Source organism: Salarias fasciatus, chromosome 9 (genome assembly GCF_902148845.1).
Source record: "Salarias fasciatus chromosome 9, fSalaFa1.1, whole genome shotgun sequence".
NCBI classification, from domain to species: domain Eukaryota; kingdom Metazoa; phylum Chordata; class Actinopteri; order Blenniiformes; family Blenniidae; genus Salarias; species Salarias fasciatus.
In genome coordinates this window covers 1,338,596-1,357,492 of record NC_043753.1, presented here as the reverse complement: position 1 = coordinate 1,357,492, position 18,897 = coordinate 1,338,596, and the positions used below count along the sequence as shown (strand labels likewise).

Below are 18,897 nucleotides of genomic sequence, written 5' to 3'. Positions count from 1 at the left end.
ACCCCAAACTGGGAGCCTTGTTTATTTGTGGTGTCTTATTTTGGTGTTATGGTTTTGTTGGCCACATCAGGCCAGGTTTTGTTTTTGTTGTTTGTCTGGAAGTTCTTGATACGTTTTACTTAGTGATATGCCTTTTAATGGTATTAAGGTGGTGTCATTAAATGTAAATGGGTTAAATAACCCGGTCAAGCGAAATAAGGACCTGACTAAATTAAAACAAAGAAAAACCCCAAGTAACTTTCTTACAGGAGACCCATTTTTCCAACAAGAACATGAAAGATTAGGTTACAGAAACACATGCTATAGCTCTTACAGATTAAGTCAAAAAAGAGGAGTTGCCACTCTAATTGCAAATAATGTACAATTTGAACGCTACAAAGAGGTAACTGATAAAGAGGGTAGGTATGTGTTGGTTCAGGGTAAATTAGAAAATAAACTGGTTACTTTGGTGAACATTTATGCCCCTCCCGAAAGTAAGAAATCTTTTTTTAAAGATGTGTTCAATATTGTAGCTCAGGAATTAGAGGGCCTTCTAATATGTGGGGGAGATTTCAATGTAGTATTGAACCGTAAAATGGACACAACTGGTATTAAAAACTGTTAAAACAACTTGACTAAATTATTGAATACAGGAGGTGGGACTGGTTGACAAAAGGCGAGAACATCATCCACAAAATCAAGACTACACGCATTACTCAGTTCCCCATGCTGTCTTCTCCAGGATTATTTTTTGATCAACACTAAAGAAGTTCTTAACGTTACGGACAGTAGACGTCTCAGACCATTCTATGATAAGTATTAAAAGTAATCTTGATAATAGGAAATGAACACAAATTGGAGACTAAATGTAAGCATCTTAAACAGGGAAGAACATATCAAACAAACCAAAGAAGAAATCAAATGATACATTGAAGAAAACGATCCAGGAGAAGTAAATCCAGCCATGCTCTGGGACGCGCTGCAGGCAGTGTTGAGAGGAAAATTAATTGCAATGACAGTGGCACAGAAACGGGTAAGAATGACAACATATAAAAATAAAACTGAAAATCTTAAACACCTTGAAGAAGAACACAAGCGAACAGGGAACGGAACAGTCTGAAAACAAAAGAAGTCAGAAAGGAAATTGATGAGATTCTTAGTTGGGAAATCGAGAAAAAAAGCGAGATTCATAAAGCAAAGTTTCTATGAATTTGGACCAAAAGCAACCAGGATGTTAGCAAGGAGGCTCCGTAGACAACAAGAGTCAATGGTGAGTAATAAGATTATGGATGTAGACAATAATCAACTGTACTACAATCCTAGTGAAATAGAGAACGAGTTCACAAAATTATATTCACAGCCACCAGCTGCAGATAAGGAAACTATAAAACAATTTCTTGATATGCTGGACTTACCCTCTGTAGGGGAAGCCCAAAATAAACTCATTATGTCACAGATTACACATAAAGAACTGGAGGCAGCAATAGGAAAACAAAAAGCAAATAAATCACCAGGCAGCGATGGCTTTCAATCTGAATTTTACAAAATTTTAAGGAAGAACTTAAACCCTTACTTCTGCAATGTTATAACTGGACTCTTAAACATGGTGTAGCTCCACCGTCATGGAGGGAATCAGTCATTACACTGTTACCCAAAGAAGGCAGAGACAAGGCGCAATGTAAAAATTAAAGACCTATATCACTTCTCAATGTAGATGATAAAAATATGTAGCACAATTATCTCTAAAAGACTGGAGACCTTCCTGCCAGATTTGATTGATGTAGATCAAACTGGCTTCATTAGAGTGCGCCAAACGCAAGACAATATAGGGAGAGTGCTTCATGTCATAGATAAAGCACAAAACACAGATATTAGTACAATATTAATTAGTTTAGACCAAGAAAAAGCATTTGCTAGTGTAACCTGGGGGTTTCTATATGAAGGACTAAAAAGATTTGGCTTTAAAGACGATTCAATTCAGTGTATAAAGACTCTACACCACAAGCCCACTGCCAGAATCAAAGTAAATGGTAGTTTAACTGATAGAGTCCAGTCAGAAAGAGGAAATAAGCCGGGCTGTGGCCTGTCCCCCTTGCTCTTCTCGTTATATGTAGAACCTCCTGCACAAGCTGTAAGGCAAAGTCCAAATCTGCAGGCTATTACAGTCTCTGGAGTCTCTGCATGGCACTGGGCTGTTTGCTGATGATGTCATTATTTTCCTTCAAAATCCAGATTTGTGCCTCCCAGATTTAATGAACTTATTTCAAATGTATGAAGACTTTTCAGGTTATAAAATTAACATAGATGAGACACAAATTTTATCATTCAATTGTTTCATTTCATTTATTCTTTTCCATGGGAATGCAAGAAAAAAAAAATCAACAAATGGATGCAATTTATAAGAACACAAAATACACACATCCCATGTACAAGAACAGAAGTAGGATGAAGATAAGTCTTTTTAACTCCCACCCCAGTCTTTTTTCCAAACTCAAACAAGAAAACAAAAAGCCTCAGATGGCCACAATCAATCTATAAATCAATCACACCATTATTATTGCTCCTTTCCATAAATGTTAAATATTTTTCCTTTAAACTTACATTTAAACTGCAAAATGTTTGAACATTGTTTCACAACCTTTTCCAAAGAATTCCATTTTTTCACACCTGCGACAGAAACACACATTCCTTTCAGAGTCATTCTTGCAGAATTATGTTTAAAATCAAGATTTCTTCTACTTGTCTCACTGTTCAAAGTAAAAAGTGTTTGCAAACCACGAGGTGGCAGGCATTATGTTCCCTCTCAAAATATTAAAGAAAAACACAGACATGGAACTCACAATCAATGAAGTACTTAGGAATTACCCTGCCAGGTCGCTCTCTACCATGTTTGAGATAAATTACAATAAAATTGAAGAAAATGTTAAGAAGGACTTGGATAGATGGTCCACCTTACCAGCAGATTTTATTTCTTGAATACAAATAATCAAAATTAATGTATTACCCAGATTACTATACTTGTTTCAGTCCCTCCCACTTCCTGTACCACAAAGCAAGTTCAAAGCATGGGATAAAATGATTTCGAGATTTATTTGGAATGGGAAAAAGCCACGGATCAAATATACAACTTTGCAACTCAAAAGCTAAAGGGGGGGGGGGGGGGAATTGAAAAGAAGTTCTAGGTTTCAAAACTCAAATTTTTCTCGCAGATCAAGAGTTAACAACATCTCTTAAGAGCAAAATGAATCCAATTCTCAAATTTACACTGGAAGTATGGCACCTGGTGTTAATATAATCTAAAAGAAAAGGCTCTCCTTTTAAAATGGTTTAGTATGATACAAAATTCAAACCAGGAAAAACTGATCAATCATTTCAACAGTGGGAAGAAAAGGGAATAACAGCACTCTTCTAAAAAATGGGCAGCTTTTGAGTTTCCAAGAACTAAAATCAAAATATGATTTAGATAAAGATCATTTTAGGTATTTACAAGTGAGAGATTGCTCCACAAAACAAACTAGACCGAAATTATCTGACAGGACTCACAGCATCGGGGTAGTGATAGATTCATTTCTGCAAAAGAAGGCAAAAGCAGTTTCAGCCTCTACAATTCAATGAAGGAATGCCGAGAGGAAACAGTTTCATACATTAAACATAAATGGGAAACAGAACTGAAGGTTAAAATAACAGAGGAGGAGCGGCTTCAGATGTGTGAAGTCCAGCAGAGCACAACTAATTCATCGTCATGGAGGGAATTCTGCTGAAGAACTTGACACGATTTTTCATTAGACCCAAAATCAAAAGTAGACAAACTTCTGTCCCACAGAGCTGCTGGAGGCTGTGGAGGAGTAGAGGCTGATCATAGCACGTCTTCTGGAGCTGTCCTAAAATTACCGGCTATTGGGAACAACTTGGTGCGACTTTATACAAAATCCTTGGCTATAGAATTCCCAACACTTGTTCAGTGATGTACCGAGGAAATATAACACAGGCGGTTAAAAAAGAGGACATGAGTTTGACGAAGGTGATTTTGGCTGCTATAAGACAACATTTGAAAGTAACTGACTCTTTTTGAAAGCTATAACAAAGAGTTGGCTAAAGCCTGACCCACCAACTCAAGAAGGCTGGATGAAAATTGTAGAGGGAATCTCAATTACGTAAAAAATGGTATTTAATTTCAGATTGAAGGGACCGGTGCATGATAAACAATGGAAGAAATGGACCTTTTTCTTAAAAAGTTACATAAAGTAATACTGTAAACTATCGAACATATATTTAAAGGGGATGTATCATGCAAAATTCACTTTTTGTATGTTTTAACCTTGTTATATAGTCATGTTCTCACCAAAAACCAGTGGCGGACCGTGCATTTCACACTAAGGCCTTCAGAACAGATTCGCCTGAACCAATCCACCCCTCAATAACTATTTTATATCTATAAAAAAAGTATCTTATTAAACAGACATGCATATAAAGGGTTGTTGCACAGCAGATAGATACTTGTGCAGCCAGAATAAATGCCTTTGCTGAAGTGCACAAGTCTCCTACTACATCTGTGCACATACAATAAGCATCAACTTAATAAAACAGCAATATTATTTAGGAAAAGAGGAACATTTTACTCACCAAAATCCCGATTATTTGTAAACAAAATCCATCCACCTTTCCTTCCTCAAAAAGAGTTCCATTGTCCTGTCATATAGATTATCCGTGCGTTTCAGTTCCATAAAGCCAGGGCTGAAAGTCCAGCTGCCCTGTGGGATTTCTGGCTTAAAAGAACACTCCGAAGATGTTGGACCCACACCCTATCCCGATCATTTACAGAGTGAGATAAGCTCATAAATACCTTTTTTGTGTCGTTCGTCCAGTGCCTGGCTAACAGCTGTTAGCATCGTAGTTAGCTTAGCTCAACTACGGCAGGTGAAGAGGAGACAGAGCCAGACTGAGAAAGTGGACAAAATCCTCCTTCCAGTGGTGAAAAGAAAACACGTCTTTTAAAATGTTTTATAACCATTCGGATTTACTTCGCGTGCTAATACGCCGTCCCCTGGACCACTGGAAGGAGGATTTTGTCCACTTTCTCAGTCTGGCTCTGTCTCCTCTTCACCTGCCGTAGTTGAGCTAAGCTAACTACGATGCTAACAGCTGTTAGCCAGGCACTGGACCAACGGACACAAAAAAGGTATTTATGAGCTTATCTCACTCTGTAAATGATCGGGATAGGGCGTGGGTCCAAAATCTTTGGAGTATTCCTTTAAGTTTTAATTCTCTTCAGGTCTTTTTCTGCCTCTTCTTCTTCTTCTTCTTTGGAATAATTGCGAGTGGCGACCAACAACTTAGGTGCATAGCGCCCCCTACTGTATCTCTTGGTGAATGTAAATCAGAAGGCCTGGATCTGCTGTTGTTAGTGTAGCTAGCTAGAAGGCGCTGAGTCGCCAACTCAAAATCTGATTGGTTGAAGCAGCTGTCTGTTTGACGCTTCACTTTACTTTACTGCGCCATCAGAACGGACAGTGAAGGCCTCGGGCAGATTTCTTTTTACCCTAGCAACAGATGATGCCTGAAATCTGATTGGTTAAATGATTTAATATGAAAAAAACATGTCTGGAAGCAGCGCAACCATGGGAAAACTATGAAAGGAACTGGAATATACCGCTTGGAATCATTTAGTAAGTATTCATGGACAAAATATAATTTACATCAGTCTGTAATTCAGATACCTTTCAGGCCAGCAGAGAAGGCTTTGCAGGCCCTGACGGCCCACCACTGCCAAAAACTCCCCAAAGCATTTTTTTCCTTCGTGCCTGTGTGTTTGAGTTTTCCTGGTGTTTCTGCTGCTCAGAGAGGCAGCCCCTCCCACCGTGAAAACGCTCTGTTTCCCACGTTGACGTCACACGGAGAAGATGGCTCCCCTGAACGCCCCCCCCCCCCCCCCCCCCCCCCCCCCCCCCCCCCCCCCGCAGGCCCTCAGCAATCAGCGTTGGTGCTTTTTGTATCTCCGATTACGGAGATAAACTTTAACCATCGTCTGAAAGCAACAGTCAAGCAAGAGCAAGAGTCTGAAGGGTCTGAAGGGTCTGGAGGGTCTGGAGGGTCTGGAGGGTCTGAAGGGTCTGAAGGGTCTGGAGGGTCTGAAGGGTCTGGAGGAACTGGAGGGTCTGAAGGGTCTGAAGGTTCTGGAGGGTCTGGAGGGTCTGGAGGGTCTGAAGGGTCTGAAGGGTCTGGAGGGTCTGGAGGGTCTGAAGGGTCTGGAGGGTCTGGAGGGTCTGAAGGGTCTGAAGGGTCTGGAGGGTCTGGAGGGTCTGGAGGGTCTGAAGGGTCTGAAGGGTCTGAAGGGTCTGGAGGGTCTGGAGGGTCTGGAGGGTCTGAAGGGTCTGGAGGGTCTGGAGGGTCTGGAGGGTCTGAAGGGTCTGCGCTTGGTGAGTTTCTATCAGGAAAAGACGTTTTCGCGTGTCTTTGCGTGTAGAGAAGCTAGAGCTAAAAAGCTAAAGAGCTAAAGCTAGCTAGCGTATTTGTTTTGAAGCACTGATTGGTTGAAGTAGCTGTCAATCAAAGTTCACAGGGGGAGAGGCGGGACTACAGTGAAACGGAGTGTTTTCTCTTCCGGGTTTCAGAATTAGCCCCAGAAAATCTTTTATTTCACACAAAATGACTTTAACTTAGCGCTAAAAATAAACTATTACCATGTTAATGCCATTTCTAGGATTTGGACTAGCTAAAAAAGCATGATACAGTCCCTTTAATGTAAACTGAACTTGAATTGTCCAGTTATTTTTTTGTTCTTTGTTTTATATTTGTTTTTCTTTGTATGTGTGGTGTTTCTGTAAAATGGACAAAAAACAATAAAAATAAAGTGGAAAAAAAAGGGGGGAGCCGCCTGGTTCTGCAGGGTTCTCCTAGATCAGCTCTCTGAAAATTGCCTTCAGATGATTCTGTTGCAGCTTTTTGTCTGACTCACAACACACACACACACACGAACCAGGACGTTGCTCCATCACCGCAAAGCAAAAAAAATCCTCCTGCTTCAGTTAAAGAGTCAGTTACTTTCAAATGTTGTGGAGCCATTAGTTAAAGGTGCATTAAGGAGTTTTACAACCTTAAAAATACTTATTTTCCACCATAAATATGTTACACATTTTTAATGCTGTGTACAATGTGCCCTGACATATTCATTACAAGTACCTCTAACAGCGCTAAACTGTCACTTGAAAGTCACAGTGCCGGTCCGGCACCAGAATTTTTTCGGGGAGAATTTGAAAGGAATGACGTAATGCGCGCTCCGGCTGGTTAGGTTTCGTTTTGTCCGCCATTACTCCGCCAGATGCTTAGTGAGCAACAACTGAGCAGGAGCTTCCAGAAAGTCAGAACAGACTGGCTTCTAGCACTGCCACAGCTCCACACAGACTCCACCAGGGAGAAGAAACTTAAATCTTACTTGAGCGCTTCTAAACGAGCGAAGACGGAGTTCCCCTCTTCCGTGCACGTGAGCCACAGGGACGAGTTTTTCACTAAGCTGCGTTACGCCCAAGGCCTGCAGGGGGCGCTGTTTTGCACAAAACGTGCAAACTTCTTAAGGCACCTTTAAATTAACCATTTCCTTCTCAGTACGTTGGTACTCGATTACATTGGTAGTTAGTAGTTACTGGTTAGTAGTCGGTGCCGGAAGGTTGCGGTTCTGCGGCTCCGTCAGACCAAAAGGCAGAACGTCTCAGAGAATTCAGATCTTTATTGGAAACATCAGATTACATGATCATGAAGTACAGCGGCCCAACCTGAGGGGCCGGACCCGCTCAGGGACCACGGAGAGGATTCCCAGGACCAGACTGAAACAGGCTGCAGAGAGAGAGAGAGAGAGTGTGTGTGTGTATGTGTGTGTGTGTGTGTGTGTGTGTGTGTGTGTGGAGTGAGCAGCAAGCGCATGAAAGCACAGACTGGAAATGAGAGAAGCCTTGTGATTGGAGGAGAGAGGCTCCGCCTCTGGTTCAGGTTTTTATTGGCCAATCAGAGAGGAGAATATAAATAGATTTGTGTGAAGAACGCCGGCTGGGAGACGTTCCGCCGTGGACCGGGTGACGGAGGAGTAGTGATGGGGGACGCGTCTCCGTCAGCCTGGACAAACTGTGGGTGGAGGACTGACGGAGGCTCGTCTCCTGGAAGATGGTTCTGAGGCGGCGCTCCAACTTTCCACTGGGAGTCGAACCCAGCGTCCAACCGCGGAGCTCCACTTCAGATCTGCAAACCAAGCAGAGAACACCGTCAGCCAGACAAATCCTCCACCCGCCATCCACCCAATCCTCCATCCACCCATACCCTCCATCACCCACACCATCTCCACCCTGCGTCCTCCCCCCATCCCGCCTCCACCCTGTCCTTCACATGTCAAACTGAAAAAAAAAAAAAACTAAAAAGCTGCAGATTCTAAAATCACTTTAGAGTTTTTCCTTGGAGTCGTTTTAAAAAGTTCCCTTCGAGGTCAGAAATCTTTCAGACTGATCGAGTCCTCGTCTGAAGACGTACGTCGTCAATGTCCTCGTCGTCGTCCCCGATGTCGTCAAACTGGATCTCATCGTCGTCTCCGGGACCGAATGTGTCCGTCTCGTTGATTTTAGCTGTGAGGAGGAAACAGGAAGCTGAGTGAGGCAGAGCAGCCAATCCCGGAGAGGGGGCGGGGCATAGAGGACACAGTGGACACGGGGGACACCGGGGACTCACCGTGCTCGGGCAGCTCGCCGTACGCCTTCAGACTGCGAGCCTCGTCTGCGTTGTACTTGAGGATGACGTCCGCTTTGTTGTCCTGAAACGGAGAGCGAGGTCAGAGGTCATCATGAGAGAACACACACACACACACACACACACACACACACACACACACACACACACACCTACCTGATAATCTCTGAGACCGACCAGGATGATGTCTGACGAGTTGATCCACACCTGAAGGAGAAGCAGAGCTCAGTGAGACTCCCTCTGTGGACGGTCAGGGTCTGGATGGACAGGTCTACACTGAAGGGACTGAAGGGACGGGGTTCCGTGTGGACGGAGGATGGAGGGAGGGCTACAGATGTAAATACACAGATCTCTGGCTGTCGGCCCCTGTTAAAGGTGGGTGGGGTTGGCGGAGCAGCTGCACCTTTTTCCGGAGCTTTCCTCTGATGTGACAGAGCCTCTTGGCGCCGTCAAAGCACATGGCCTCCAACCGACCGTTTCCCAACATCTTCAGGACCTGAGCGTACTCTGGGGGCGGGGTAGGGTGGGGGTGAGGGTGGAGTGGGGAGACAGGTTGTTCCAACTGTTAGATTTAAGCTTTCAGGATTGAACATTGAGTTTACTGCAGAGCGAAGTTTAAAGCCATACTTCAACATTTTGGCAAATTGGCCCATTTAGCGCAATTCCGTAGTCATTTCAAACAGCAAACTTACCTTTTTTTGTGAGGGCGAGCTGTTTATTCAGAGGCGAGTCAGGGAAGGTTTTCGGGACGGACACAATGGAAGTGGATGGTATTTTTGTTCCCCCTCGTCAAACTCATCAAATACACAATCCAACAACCCCAAAACACTTTGGTGGACACGTTATAATCCGCACATTCACTACGCTGTGAAATATTAATGCAAAACTACCAGATTGAGTTGTTTATGCGAAGATTGCTAAGACGGAACTACTTACTAAACATGGCGTCTGGGCGTAGTGATCTCAAAAGAAAAAGTAGTTCCCAGTATTTGCTTCAGTGTCGTAACGCTACAATATTATTTGTTGGTGTTCCACAGCGTAGTGAATGTGTGGATTATAACGTGTCCACCAGAGTGTTTTGGGGTTGTTGGATTGTGTATTTGATGAGTTTGACGAGGGGGAACCAAAAATACCATCCACTTCCATTGTGTCCGTCCCGAAAACCTTCCCTGACTCGCCTCTGAATAAACAACAGCTCACCCTCACAAAAAAAGTAAGTATGCTGTTGAAATGACTAAGGAATTGCACTAAATGGGCCAATTTGCCAAAATGTTGAAGTATCCCTTTAAAGCGCGGCTCTATGATTGGGAGAACCGTGGTTCTGGGGCGTGTTCCCCGGTTCTTCTCACCCTGGCCGTCCTCCTTGAACACCAGCTCTCGCTTCTCCGACTCGTTCTCGTTCTTTCCACGTCGCCGGTTCTTTCCTCCTTTCCCTGTGAAGACACACAGAAAGCAGGTGAGCATCAGAGGGCAGGACACAGGTGTTCTCCGTTCTCCGAGGAACCAGACACTGGAAAACACGGCAGGAACCGCAGGAACAGGAAGACCCGAGGGAACCAGGCCAGGAGAACCAGACACTCTGAGACCAGGGAGACTGACTGATGGAGGGTCCACTAGTGATGGAGGTTCTTTCCCCAGTAACAGGGAGCGGGACCTGGCTGAGAACGTCAGGAGAACCGGGTGGTTCTACCTGCTGATGGATCCGTTCTGAGTAGTTCTCCTCAGTCTGGAAACACCAGAACCGACGAGAACCTGTCAGGGTCTGGAGACGATCCAGATAACAGCAAACAACAACAACCACCCCTCACCCCCCCGGACCGGGTCTGAGACGGACTTCATGCGCTGTTTGGACCTGGACCGGGTCTGTTTCACAGAGAGGAACAGACAGTTCTGTTCGGAATTAAGTGTCTCTCTTCGTTACGCGGCTAAATTAAAACACAGGAACCTCCTGAAAAGTCAATAAAAAGTTTTAAAGACGAAAACTGAAATATTATTTAAGCCGGAAGCCCCGATTCACAAGCCAACTTCAGTCCAATGCTAACTGTGCTAGCTCGCTACATCTGGGACACGAAGCAGCGGGCGGAGACGGGGACAGGGACAGGGGACGGAGACGGGGACCTACTGGGACTCCTATCAGCCGGGGTAAAAGTCCCTGTCCCCGGGTCTCCCGGTGTCCGGCTGCTCCCCGCGGAGCTCCGCAGCTAACAGCCATTAGCATTAGCATTGGCTGCGCGGCGTCACGTTTTGCCCGAGTGTCTCTGCGCGCCGCCGACAAATCGCGGACACGCGCTCCTGTCACACTCACCTTTATTTTTGGGCATGTTGTCTGTGTGCGGGGTCTGCGGGACGTGCGGGACAAACTGCTGCTGTCAGCCGGTAAACTGTGACGGAGTCCGACAATCACGAGCTCAACGAGGCTAAAGGCTCACCGTGTGCGCATGCGCAGAGCACGTCATTCAAACAGGGCTTTATTGTCCACGGTGACTGAGACAGAGACAATACGTGAGACAGTAACGGATGGCAACAGGGGGCAGCAGAGGACAGCAGGGGCAACAGAGGACAGCAGGGGGCAACCCGGGCAGAAGCTATCCTCATGAGGACATCTGGACATCGTCCTCTGAGATGCTCGATAAAAAACAGACAGGGACAGTTTGAACTGATTCTCGTTTTTATTGGTTTTCATAGAAAGTCCAGCCGAGCAGGTACAAAAAGAGCTGGAGGAGGAGGAAGAGGAGGAGGAAGAGGAAGATGAGGAGGAAGACGAGGAGGAAGAGGAAGATAAGTTTTCCCGTGTTATTTTGGTTTTTGTTCCCTGAACTGTAACTAACTCAGATCCATCCTCCACAGAAAGTAGTTCCAGTCCAACACCATTGCTGCTTCTCAACTGGTCTCATGAAACCAGGAGGAGACCTTCAGAGACCCTCAGGGACCCTTCAGACCTTCACCTGGTACCAAATGTTTCCTGAGGATGATGATGATGATGTCAACGTGTTTCCATGACGACAGGGAATGAAGCTCATGTTACCCGTTTTTTATTTCATAATTTTTGATTCCGCACTGATGCCTCGAGGCGGCCATGATTGTCCAAAGCGAGGAGGAGGAAGAGGAGCAGGAGGAGGAAGAGGAGAAGCAGGATGAAGGCGAGGAGGAGGATGAGGATGAGCAGTCTTTGTGCTCCTATTTGGCGTTAGCGGTTCCCGGGTCCATCAGTAGTACGCCCCACCAGACCAGGACGGGAGAGGAGGAGGAGGAGGAGGAGGAGGAAGAGGAGGAGGAGGTCTGGCAGGAGTCAGATTGAGGTCAGAGTTGAGAGGAGCAGGAGGAGGAGGAGGAGGTCACAGCGCAGTGGAGGTGATCTTCTTCACCCCCCTCCGCTGAGCCAGAGTGGAACAGCCCACCGGCTCCAGAACTGGAGGAACATTCCTGCTGAGAGCTGAGTAGGTGGCAGCCATCGCCCCCTGGAGGAGGAGACAGGAAGTGACACGCTTAACAAGATTATAGTTACCAATGAGTTCCTTCACCAATGAGTCCAGTTGCCGAGTCCACTTACCAACGAGTCTATACTTACCGATGTGTCCCTCCACCAAAGAGTGCAGTCACCGAGTCTGTTCACCAAGTCCAGCTACCAACGTGTCCACTCAAAAACAAGTCTAGCTCCGAACAAGTCCAGTTCCTCACGAGTCCAGCTACTACACTGTCTGCTCAAAAACGAGTCCAACTACTGACGAGTTCAGTTACCAAGGACAGCCTTTATTCATACCAGTGAGAAACAGTCTCTGTCCTCTGTATGTCCCGTCTCACGCCGTCTCACTCTGTCCTATTCTCATCTCACCGCCCATCACATCCTTGTCTCACACCTGTTCAATCACTGTAACCTCCATCCTACCCCGTCCTGCCCTGTTTCATCCCCGTCATATTTCGTCTCACCCCATCGGGCTCACCCCCATCCTGTGCCGTCTCACCCCATCCTGCCCCGTCTCACCCCCGTCTCACCCCCATCCTGCCCCGTCTCACCCCCGTCCTGCCCCGTCTCTCCCCCATCCTGTACCATCTCACCCCGTCCTGTCCAGTCTCACCCCGTCTCACCCCGTCCTGTCTCGTCTCACCTTGACCAGATGCGGGGCGTCCTGTCGGTTCAGGGTGTATCTGGGCAGCTGGTCCCGGCGGGTCACCCAGGAGTGTCTCAGGACTTGTCCCGCTGTCAGTCTCTTGTGGGGGTCAACGTGGAGCATCTGAGACACCAGGTCCTGAGGGTCAAAGGTCACCAACAGCTCAACACAGACATATAAACACATAAAAACACATTTACTCTGTGTGTGTGTGTGTGTGTGTGTGTGTGTGTGTGTGTACCTTAGCCTCCGGGGACACAGAGTTCCAGTACCCCCCGCTGAGTGAGAACTTCCCGCTGCCGATCCGAGCCAGGATCTCCTCCGGAGTGTCTTCAGGACCGTTGGCGAAGGGAGTGAATCTGGAGACAGGAGAACATGTGGAGAACAGAGGAAGTGTGTGTGCGTGTGCGTGCGTGCGTGCGTGTGTGTGTACCCTGTTAGCATGGTGTAGAGCAGCACTCCCAGACTCCAGATGTCACAAGCCGCATCATAACCCTGCTTCTTCAGAACCTGCAGAACCCAGCAGAACGTCCTGTCACACCCAGACCACAGAGCATCTTCCTCCGGAGCTCTCGTACCTCTGGTGCGACGAAGTTAGCGGTGTAGCACGGCGTCATCAGCAGCCCGTTTTCAGCTCGCAGCTGCTTGGCGAAGCCGAAGTCACAGATCCGGATGGATTCTGCGTTTCCACTCTCATCAACGTACAGAATGTTACTGGGCTTCAGGTCCCGGTGCACCACCTGTGCAGGCACGCACGCACACACACACAAACATACACACACGCACACATTAAATGTGTTTTTATATATTTATTTATGTATGTCTTTGTCCACTGTGTGTGTGTGTGTGTGTGTGTGTGTGTGTGTGTGTGTGTGTGTGTGTGTGTCCGTGTGAGCATGCGTGTGTGTGTGTGGGGACACACCCCCTGGACATGCAGGTACTCCACGGTCCGGGTGATGGTGTAGAGCACGGCGCTCGCCTCGCGTTCCGAAAAGAACTTCTGACGCAGGATCTTATCGAGCAGCTCGCCGCCTTTCATCAGCTCCGTGACCAGGAAGACCGAGCGGCCGTCATCGTACACCTGGAGGAACACAGCGGTGAAACAGCCCCTCCACAGCTCACAGCGCCCCCCACAGGTCACAGCGCCCCCACAGGTCACAGCGCCCCCACAGGTCAGGCCCTGCCGTTGCTCAGAGGAGCGACTCACGTCTTTGAGCGTGATGATGTTTGGATGCTGTCCGTATCTCAGGAGGATCTCCACCTCCTCCGTCGGATCTCTCTTGGATTTGTTAATGATCTGAAACACACACACACACCTGCAGTGGAGGACCAGCAGGACGGCCAGCAGGAAGCCCGGCAGGAGGACCCGGGGTCTCACCTTGACGGCGTACTCCATGCCCGAGCCTCTGTGGACGCAGCGCTTGCAGACGGAGTAGGAACCCACGCCGATGTCTTCTTTGATCTCGTAGGCGTCGGAGAACTGAGACGTGCTGCGGTGAAGCTGCTGCAAGAGAGCAGAACACACCTACATCCGCCAGGGTCCCAGGGTCTGAGTGTGTGTGTGCGTGTGTGTGTGTGTACCTGTACGATGGTGTGTTGTTCGGGTTCATCTTCTTCTGTTATCGCCACAAAGCTGAAGCCTCTGAAGAGCTGATGAGCGTTTGCACTGGGAGGAACTCCTGGAGAGTCTGAGGAGGTGGAGGAGGGTGGTGGTGTCAGGAGGAAGAGGAGAGGGTGGTGGTGTCAGGAGGAGGTGGAGGGGGCGGAGCAGTGGGCGGAGCAGTGGGCGGCGCAGACTGACCTCGGGGCGTCTTGGCAGTGAACTCAGGGTCGAAGTAAAAGGTGTCGTCTGGTCGTCCTGCAGCCGGTTTGAAAGGAGGAGGAATCTCTCTGCGGAACAGCTTCTGCAGGAGCACGCACACACACACACACACATACACTCAGTGAACCATCGCACGTCACAGTGAACCACCGCAGTGTTTTCGGGTTTGAGGGACAGACTGACGTTCCAGTCGATGGTGCTGAAGAACTGATGCCTCTTGATCTCCTCCACGCCGTCCGGTCCGGCTCCTGAGGGGGAGGGAGACACCGTGACACACAACCGGACAGGAAGAACAGCCGCGCCACAGGAAGTACAGCCAAACCACAGGAAGTAGAGCCGCACCACGTCACAGCCGAAGGTCCAAACAACCAGACAGGAAGTTGCTGAACAGTAAAAAAGCGGTCTGCATGATGTTCTCCAAACAGTCTTTAAAGATTACCCAGTCTGGTGTATTTTTAAGAGGTGGAGAACTAGAAATTGTTCCTGATTTTAAGTATTTAGGAGTGACTATTGATTCAACACTCAGTTTTAAAAAACATGTCAAGAACCTATAAAACACAGTCAAGTTTAATCTAAGAAATTTTAGGCAGATTCGTCAATATATAACGTTTGGAGTCGCAAAAATGTTCTTACATTCAATGATTCTGTCCCACATCGAATACTGTATCACATGCTGGTCGCTGACGAGTGTGGGTACTTCCAAATCTACAGAATCTCTTTACAAAATTCATTAAAAGTTTTTGACAAAAAGCCGAGATCCCACCATATCTGTGATGCTTTACAAAAGCAAAACTTCCTGAGTCTAGAGAATTCTAAGCATTTCAAATCTGCATGTTTTGTGTACAAAGTGTTTCATGGACTGGCACCCCTCCACTGTTGGACTATTTTAAAATAAAGACTGGTGCAAGGACACGTTCCACCTCTAGGGGCGACTGTGAGCTGCTTTTGGACAAAATGCTCTGTGAAGGCCAGTAAGATCTGGAACAGTCTGCCCCTCACTGTCAGGGAACGCTCCACCTTTCCTCTGTTCAGAGCTCAGCTCAAAGTGTGGCTTAAAGGTGCATTAAGGAGTTTGCACATTTCATGCAAAACAGCGCCCCCTGCAGGCCTTGGGTGTAATGCAGCTTAGTGAAAAACTCGTGCCTGTGGCTCGCGTGCACGGAAGAGGGGAACTCCTTCCTCGCTCTTGTAGCAGCGCTCCAGTAAAATGTAAGTTTCTTCTCCCTGGTGGAGTCTGTGTGGAGCTGTGGCAGTGCTGGAAGCCAGTCTGTTCTGACTTTCTGGAAGATCCTGCTCAGTTGCTGCTCACTAAGCATCTGGCGGAGTAATGGCGGACAAAACGAAACCTAACTAAATCAGGCCAGCGGGAGCGTGAATTACATCATTCCTTTCAAATTCTCCCCCCAAAAATTCTGGAGCCAGACCGGCACTGCAGCTTTCAAGTGACAGTTTAGCGCTGTTAGAGGTACTAGCAATGAATATGTCAGGGCACATTGTACACATCATTAAAATGTGTAACATATTTATGGTGGAAAATAAGTATTTTTAAAGTTGAGAAACTCCTTAATGCACCTTTAAAGCAAACCAGTCTTGCAATCACTGATCCTATCTTTAACATGTTTATTTTTCTACTAATTGTGTTCACTGTGTTTTTCTTCTTGTATCTGCCGAGGGACAACGGATGTAAATTAGCCTTGTGGCTAATAATCCGGCATATTTACACCTGTTATTGTCTGGCAGTGCAGATGTTTATTAATGTGCACTGTCCCTATCAAATAAATAAATAAATAAATACATAAATAAACAAATAAATAAAATAAAGTACAGCTAAAGGCCCACACAACCAGACAGGAAGTACAGCTGCAACACGTCAACATGGTGAGGTTCTCCAGTAAGAACTGGTGGATGGAGGCAGCTCCACAAGAGGAAGAAAGACTGGTCTGCTGGACTGGACCTGCAGGACTGGTCTGCTGGACCTGCAGGACCAGGTTGTTGTGCTGTACCTAGTCTGTTGGCCGGGTTCCGTTTGAAAAGGTTCCTGAGGAGACTCTGAGCTTCCAGACTGAGAAACTGAGGCATCCCGAGCTTCGCCCTGAGACAGAGGACACAGACAGTCAGCGTGTGTGTGTGTGTGTGTGTGTGTGTGTGTGAGAGAATTATTTCCTGACATTGACCCCTGCTCTCACATTAGCCCCTCCTTCACGGTAAACTCCACCCCTCACACTGGGGTTCAAACCATGTCAGGAGGTCAGGGTTAGGGTCAGGGTCTGACGGTTAGGGTCAGGGGGTCAGGAGGTCAGGGTTTAGGGTCAGGAGGTTAGGGGTCAGGAGGTCAGAAGTGGCGACAGTAGCTCAGTTAGTAGAGCAGGTCGTCTTATAACCGGAAGGTTGGTGGTTCGATCCCAGCTCCCGCAGGCGTAATACTATCGTTGTGTCCTTGGGCAAGACACTTCACCCACATTGCCTAGTATGAGAATTGTGTGAGTGAATGGTTGGTGGTGGTCGGAGGGGCCGATGGCATCAGTCTGCCCCAGGGCAGCTGTGGCTACAGCAGTAGCTTACCACCACCCAGTGTGGAGAGAATGAATAATGCAATGTGAAGCGTCTTTGAGTGTCCTGAAAAGCGCTATATAAAACCAATGCATTATTATTATTAGGAGGTCAGGGTCAGGGTCAAAAAGTCAGGGTCATCCTGAAATTTCACTTGAGAGCCAGAAATCAATAACTTGAGGAGTGTGTATTCTGGTCTATTGAGTGAATGATGGATGAAGGATGAATGAAGGTCAGATGGTTGGTTGGATGGATGAAGGATGAAGGATGGATGGATGGCGGATGGATGGAGAATAGATTGTCGATGGATGGTGGTTGGATGGCAGTTGGATGGTGGATGGATTTTGGTTGGATGGGGGTTGGATGGTGGATGGATGGGGGTTAGATGGAGGATGGATTTTAGTTGGATGGGGGATGGATAGTGGATGGATGGGGGTTGGACGGGGGTTGGATGGAGGATGGATGGGGGTTGGATGGTGGATGGATTTTGGTTGGATGCGGGATGGATGGTTGATGGATTTTGGTTGGATGCCGGATGGATGGTTTATGGATTTTGGTTGGATGGGGGTTGGATGGTGGATGGATGGGGGTTAGATGGAGGATGGATGGGGGTTGGATGGTGGATGGATGGGGGTTGGATGGGGGTTGGATGGTGGTTGGATGGGGGATGGATGGGGGTTGGATGGTGGATGGATGGGGGATGGATGGTGGATGGATTTTGGTTGGATGGGTTTGAATGGGGTTGGATGGTGGATGGATGGGGGTTGGATGGGGGTTGGATGGTGGATGGATGGGGGATGGATGAGGGTTGGATGGTGGATGGATGGGGGTTGATGGTGGTTGGATGGTGGTTGGATGGTGGATGGATGGGGGATGGATGGGGGTTGATGGTGGATGGATGGTGGTTGGATGGTGGGTGGATGGGGGTTGGATGGGGGTTGGATGGTGGATGGATTTTGGTTGGATGGGGGTTGGATGGTGGATGGATGGGGGTTGGATGGAGGATGGATGGGGGTTAGATGGTGGATGGATTTTGGTTGGATGGGGGTTGGTTGGTGGTTGGATGGGGGATGGATGGGGGTTGGATGGTGGATGGATTTTGGTTTGGATGGGGGTTGGATGGTGGATGGATGGGGGTTGGACGGGGGTTGGATGGTGGATGGATGGGGGATGGATGGGGGTTGGATGGTGGATGGATGGGGGATGATGGGGTTGGATGGGGGTTGGATGGTGGAATGATGGGGGATGGATGGGGGTTGGATGGTGGAATGATGGTGGTTGGATGGGGGATGGATGGGGGTTGGATGGTGGATGGATTTTGGTTGGATGGGGGTTGGATGGTGGATGGATGGGGGTTGGATGGTGGATGGATGGGGGTTGGATGGTGGATGGATGGGGGATGGATGGTGGATGGATGGGGGTTGATGGTGGATGGATGGTGGTTGGATGGTGGGTGGATGGGGGTTGGATGGTGGATGGATTTTGGTTGGATGGGGGTTGGATGGTGGATGGATGGGGGTTGGATGGAGGATGGATGGGGGTTAGATGGTGGATGGATGGGGGATGGATGTGGGTTGGATGGTGGATGGATGGGGGATGGATGGGGGTTGGATGGGGGTTGGATGGTGGAATGATGGGGGATGGATGGGGGTTAGATGGGGGTTGGATGGTGGAATGATGGGGGATGGATGGGGGTTGGATGGGGGTTGG

General features: G+C 47.6%; 2 protein-coding genes across 3 annotated transcripts in view; both read right to left on the bottom strand.

Annotated features, from left to right (window-relative positions):
- Positions 1–7,682: 7,682 nt before the first annotated feature.
- eif1axb (eukaryotic translation initiation factor 1A X-linked b) lies at positions 7,683–11,154 on the bottom strand. Its single transcript, XM_030099227.1, has 7 exons — positions 11,012–11,154; positions 10,056–10,139; positions 9,110–9,213; positions 8,863–8,913; positions 8,689–8,770; positions 8,494–8,585; positions 7,683–8,208 (listed from the first exon to the last, which is right to left on the bottom strand). Exons 1-7 carry the CDS (start codon positions 11,025–11,027, stop codon positions 8,203–8,205), a joined length of 435 nt encoding a protein of 144 aa, XP_029955087.1. The 5' UTR covers positions 11,028–11,154; the 3' UTR covers positions 7,683–8,202.
- A 208-nt stretch (positions 11,155–11,362) lies between these two features.
- rps6ka3b (ribosomal protein S6 kinase, polypeptide 3b) overlaps positions 11,363–18,897 on the bottom strand; it is a 19,314-nt gene continuing 11,779 nt past the window's right edge. The window contains exons 11-22 of one of the 2 annotated variants that reach the window (XM_030099202.1): positions 16,641–16,729; positions 14,821–14,885; positions 14,617–14,719; positions 14,397–14,503; positions 14,194–14,316; positions 14,023–14,112; positions 13,738–13,896; positions 13,394–13,555; positions 13,249–13,325; positions 13,057–13,174; positions 12,813–12,953; positions 11,363–12,164 (exon numbers count right to left, since the gene is read on the bottom strand). In XM_030099202.1, the coding sequence (XP_029955062.1) occupies positions 12,042–12,164; positions 12,813–12,953; positions 13,057–13,174; positions 13,249–13,325; positions 13,394–13,555; positions 13,738–13,896; positions 14,023–14,112; positions 14,194–14,316; positions 14,397–14,503; positions 14,617–14,719; positions 14,821–14,885; positions 16,641–16,729 (1,357 nt within the window). In that variant the 3' untranslated portion in view covers positions 11,363–12,041. Of the gene's footprint in view, positions 12,165–12,812; positions 12,954–13,056; positions 13,175–13,248; positions 13,326–13,393; positions 13,556–13,737; positions 13,897–14,022; positions 14,113–14,193; positions 14,320–14,396; positions 14,504–14,616; positions 14,720–14,820; positions 14,886–16,640; positions 16,730–18,897 lie in introns of both variants that reach the window. The other variant, XM_030099201.1, reaches the window with a different exon arrangement.

Bases quoted from the DNA above. Each gene is read 5' to 3' on its own strand.
- eif1axb (XM_030099227.1), bottom strand. The intron at 9,214-10,055 runs GTGAGAAGAACC...CCCCGCCCCCAG, and splicing joins GTTCAAGGAGGACGGCCAGG to AGTACGCTCAGGTCCTGAAG. The intron at 8,586-8,688 runs GTGAGTCCCCGG...TCCTCCTCACAG, and splicing joins CGGCGAGCTGCCCGAGCACG to CTAAAATCAACGAGACGGAC.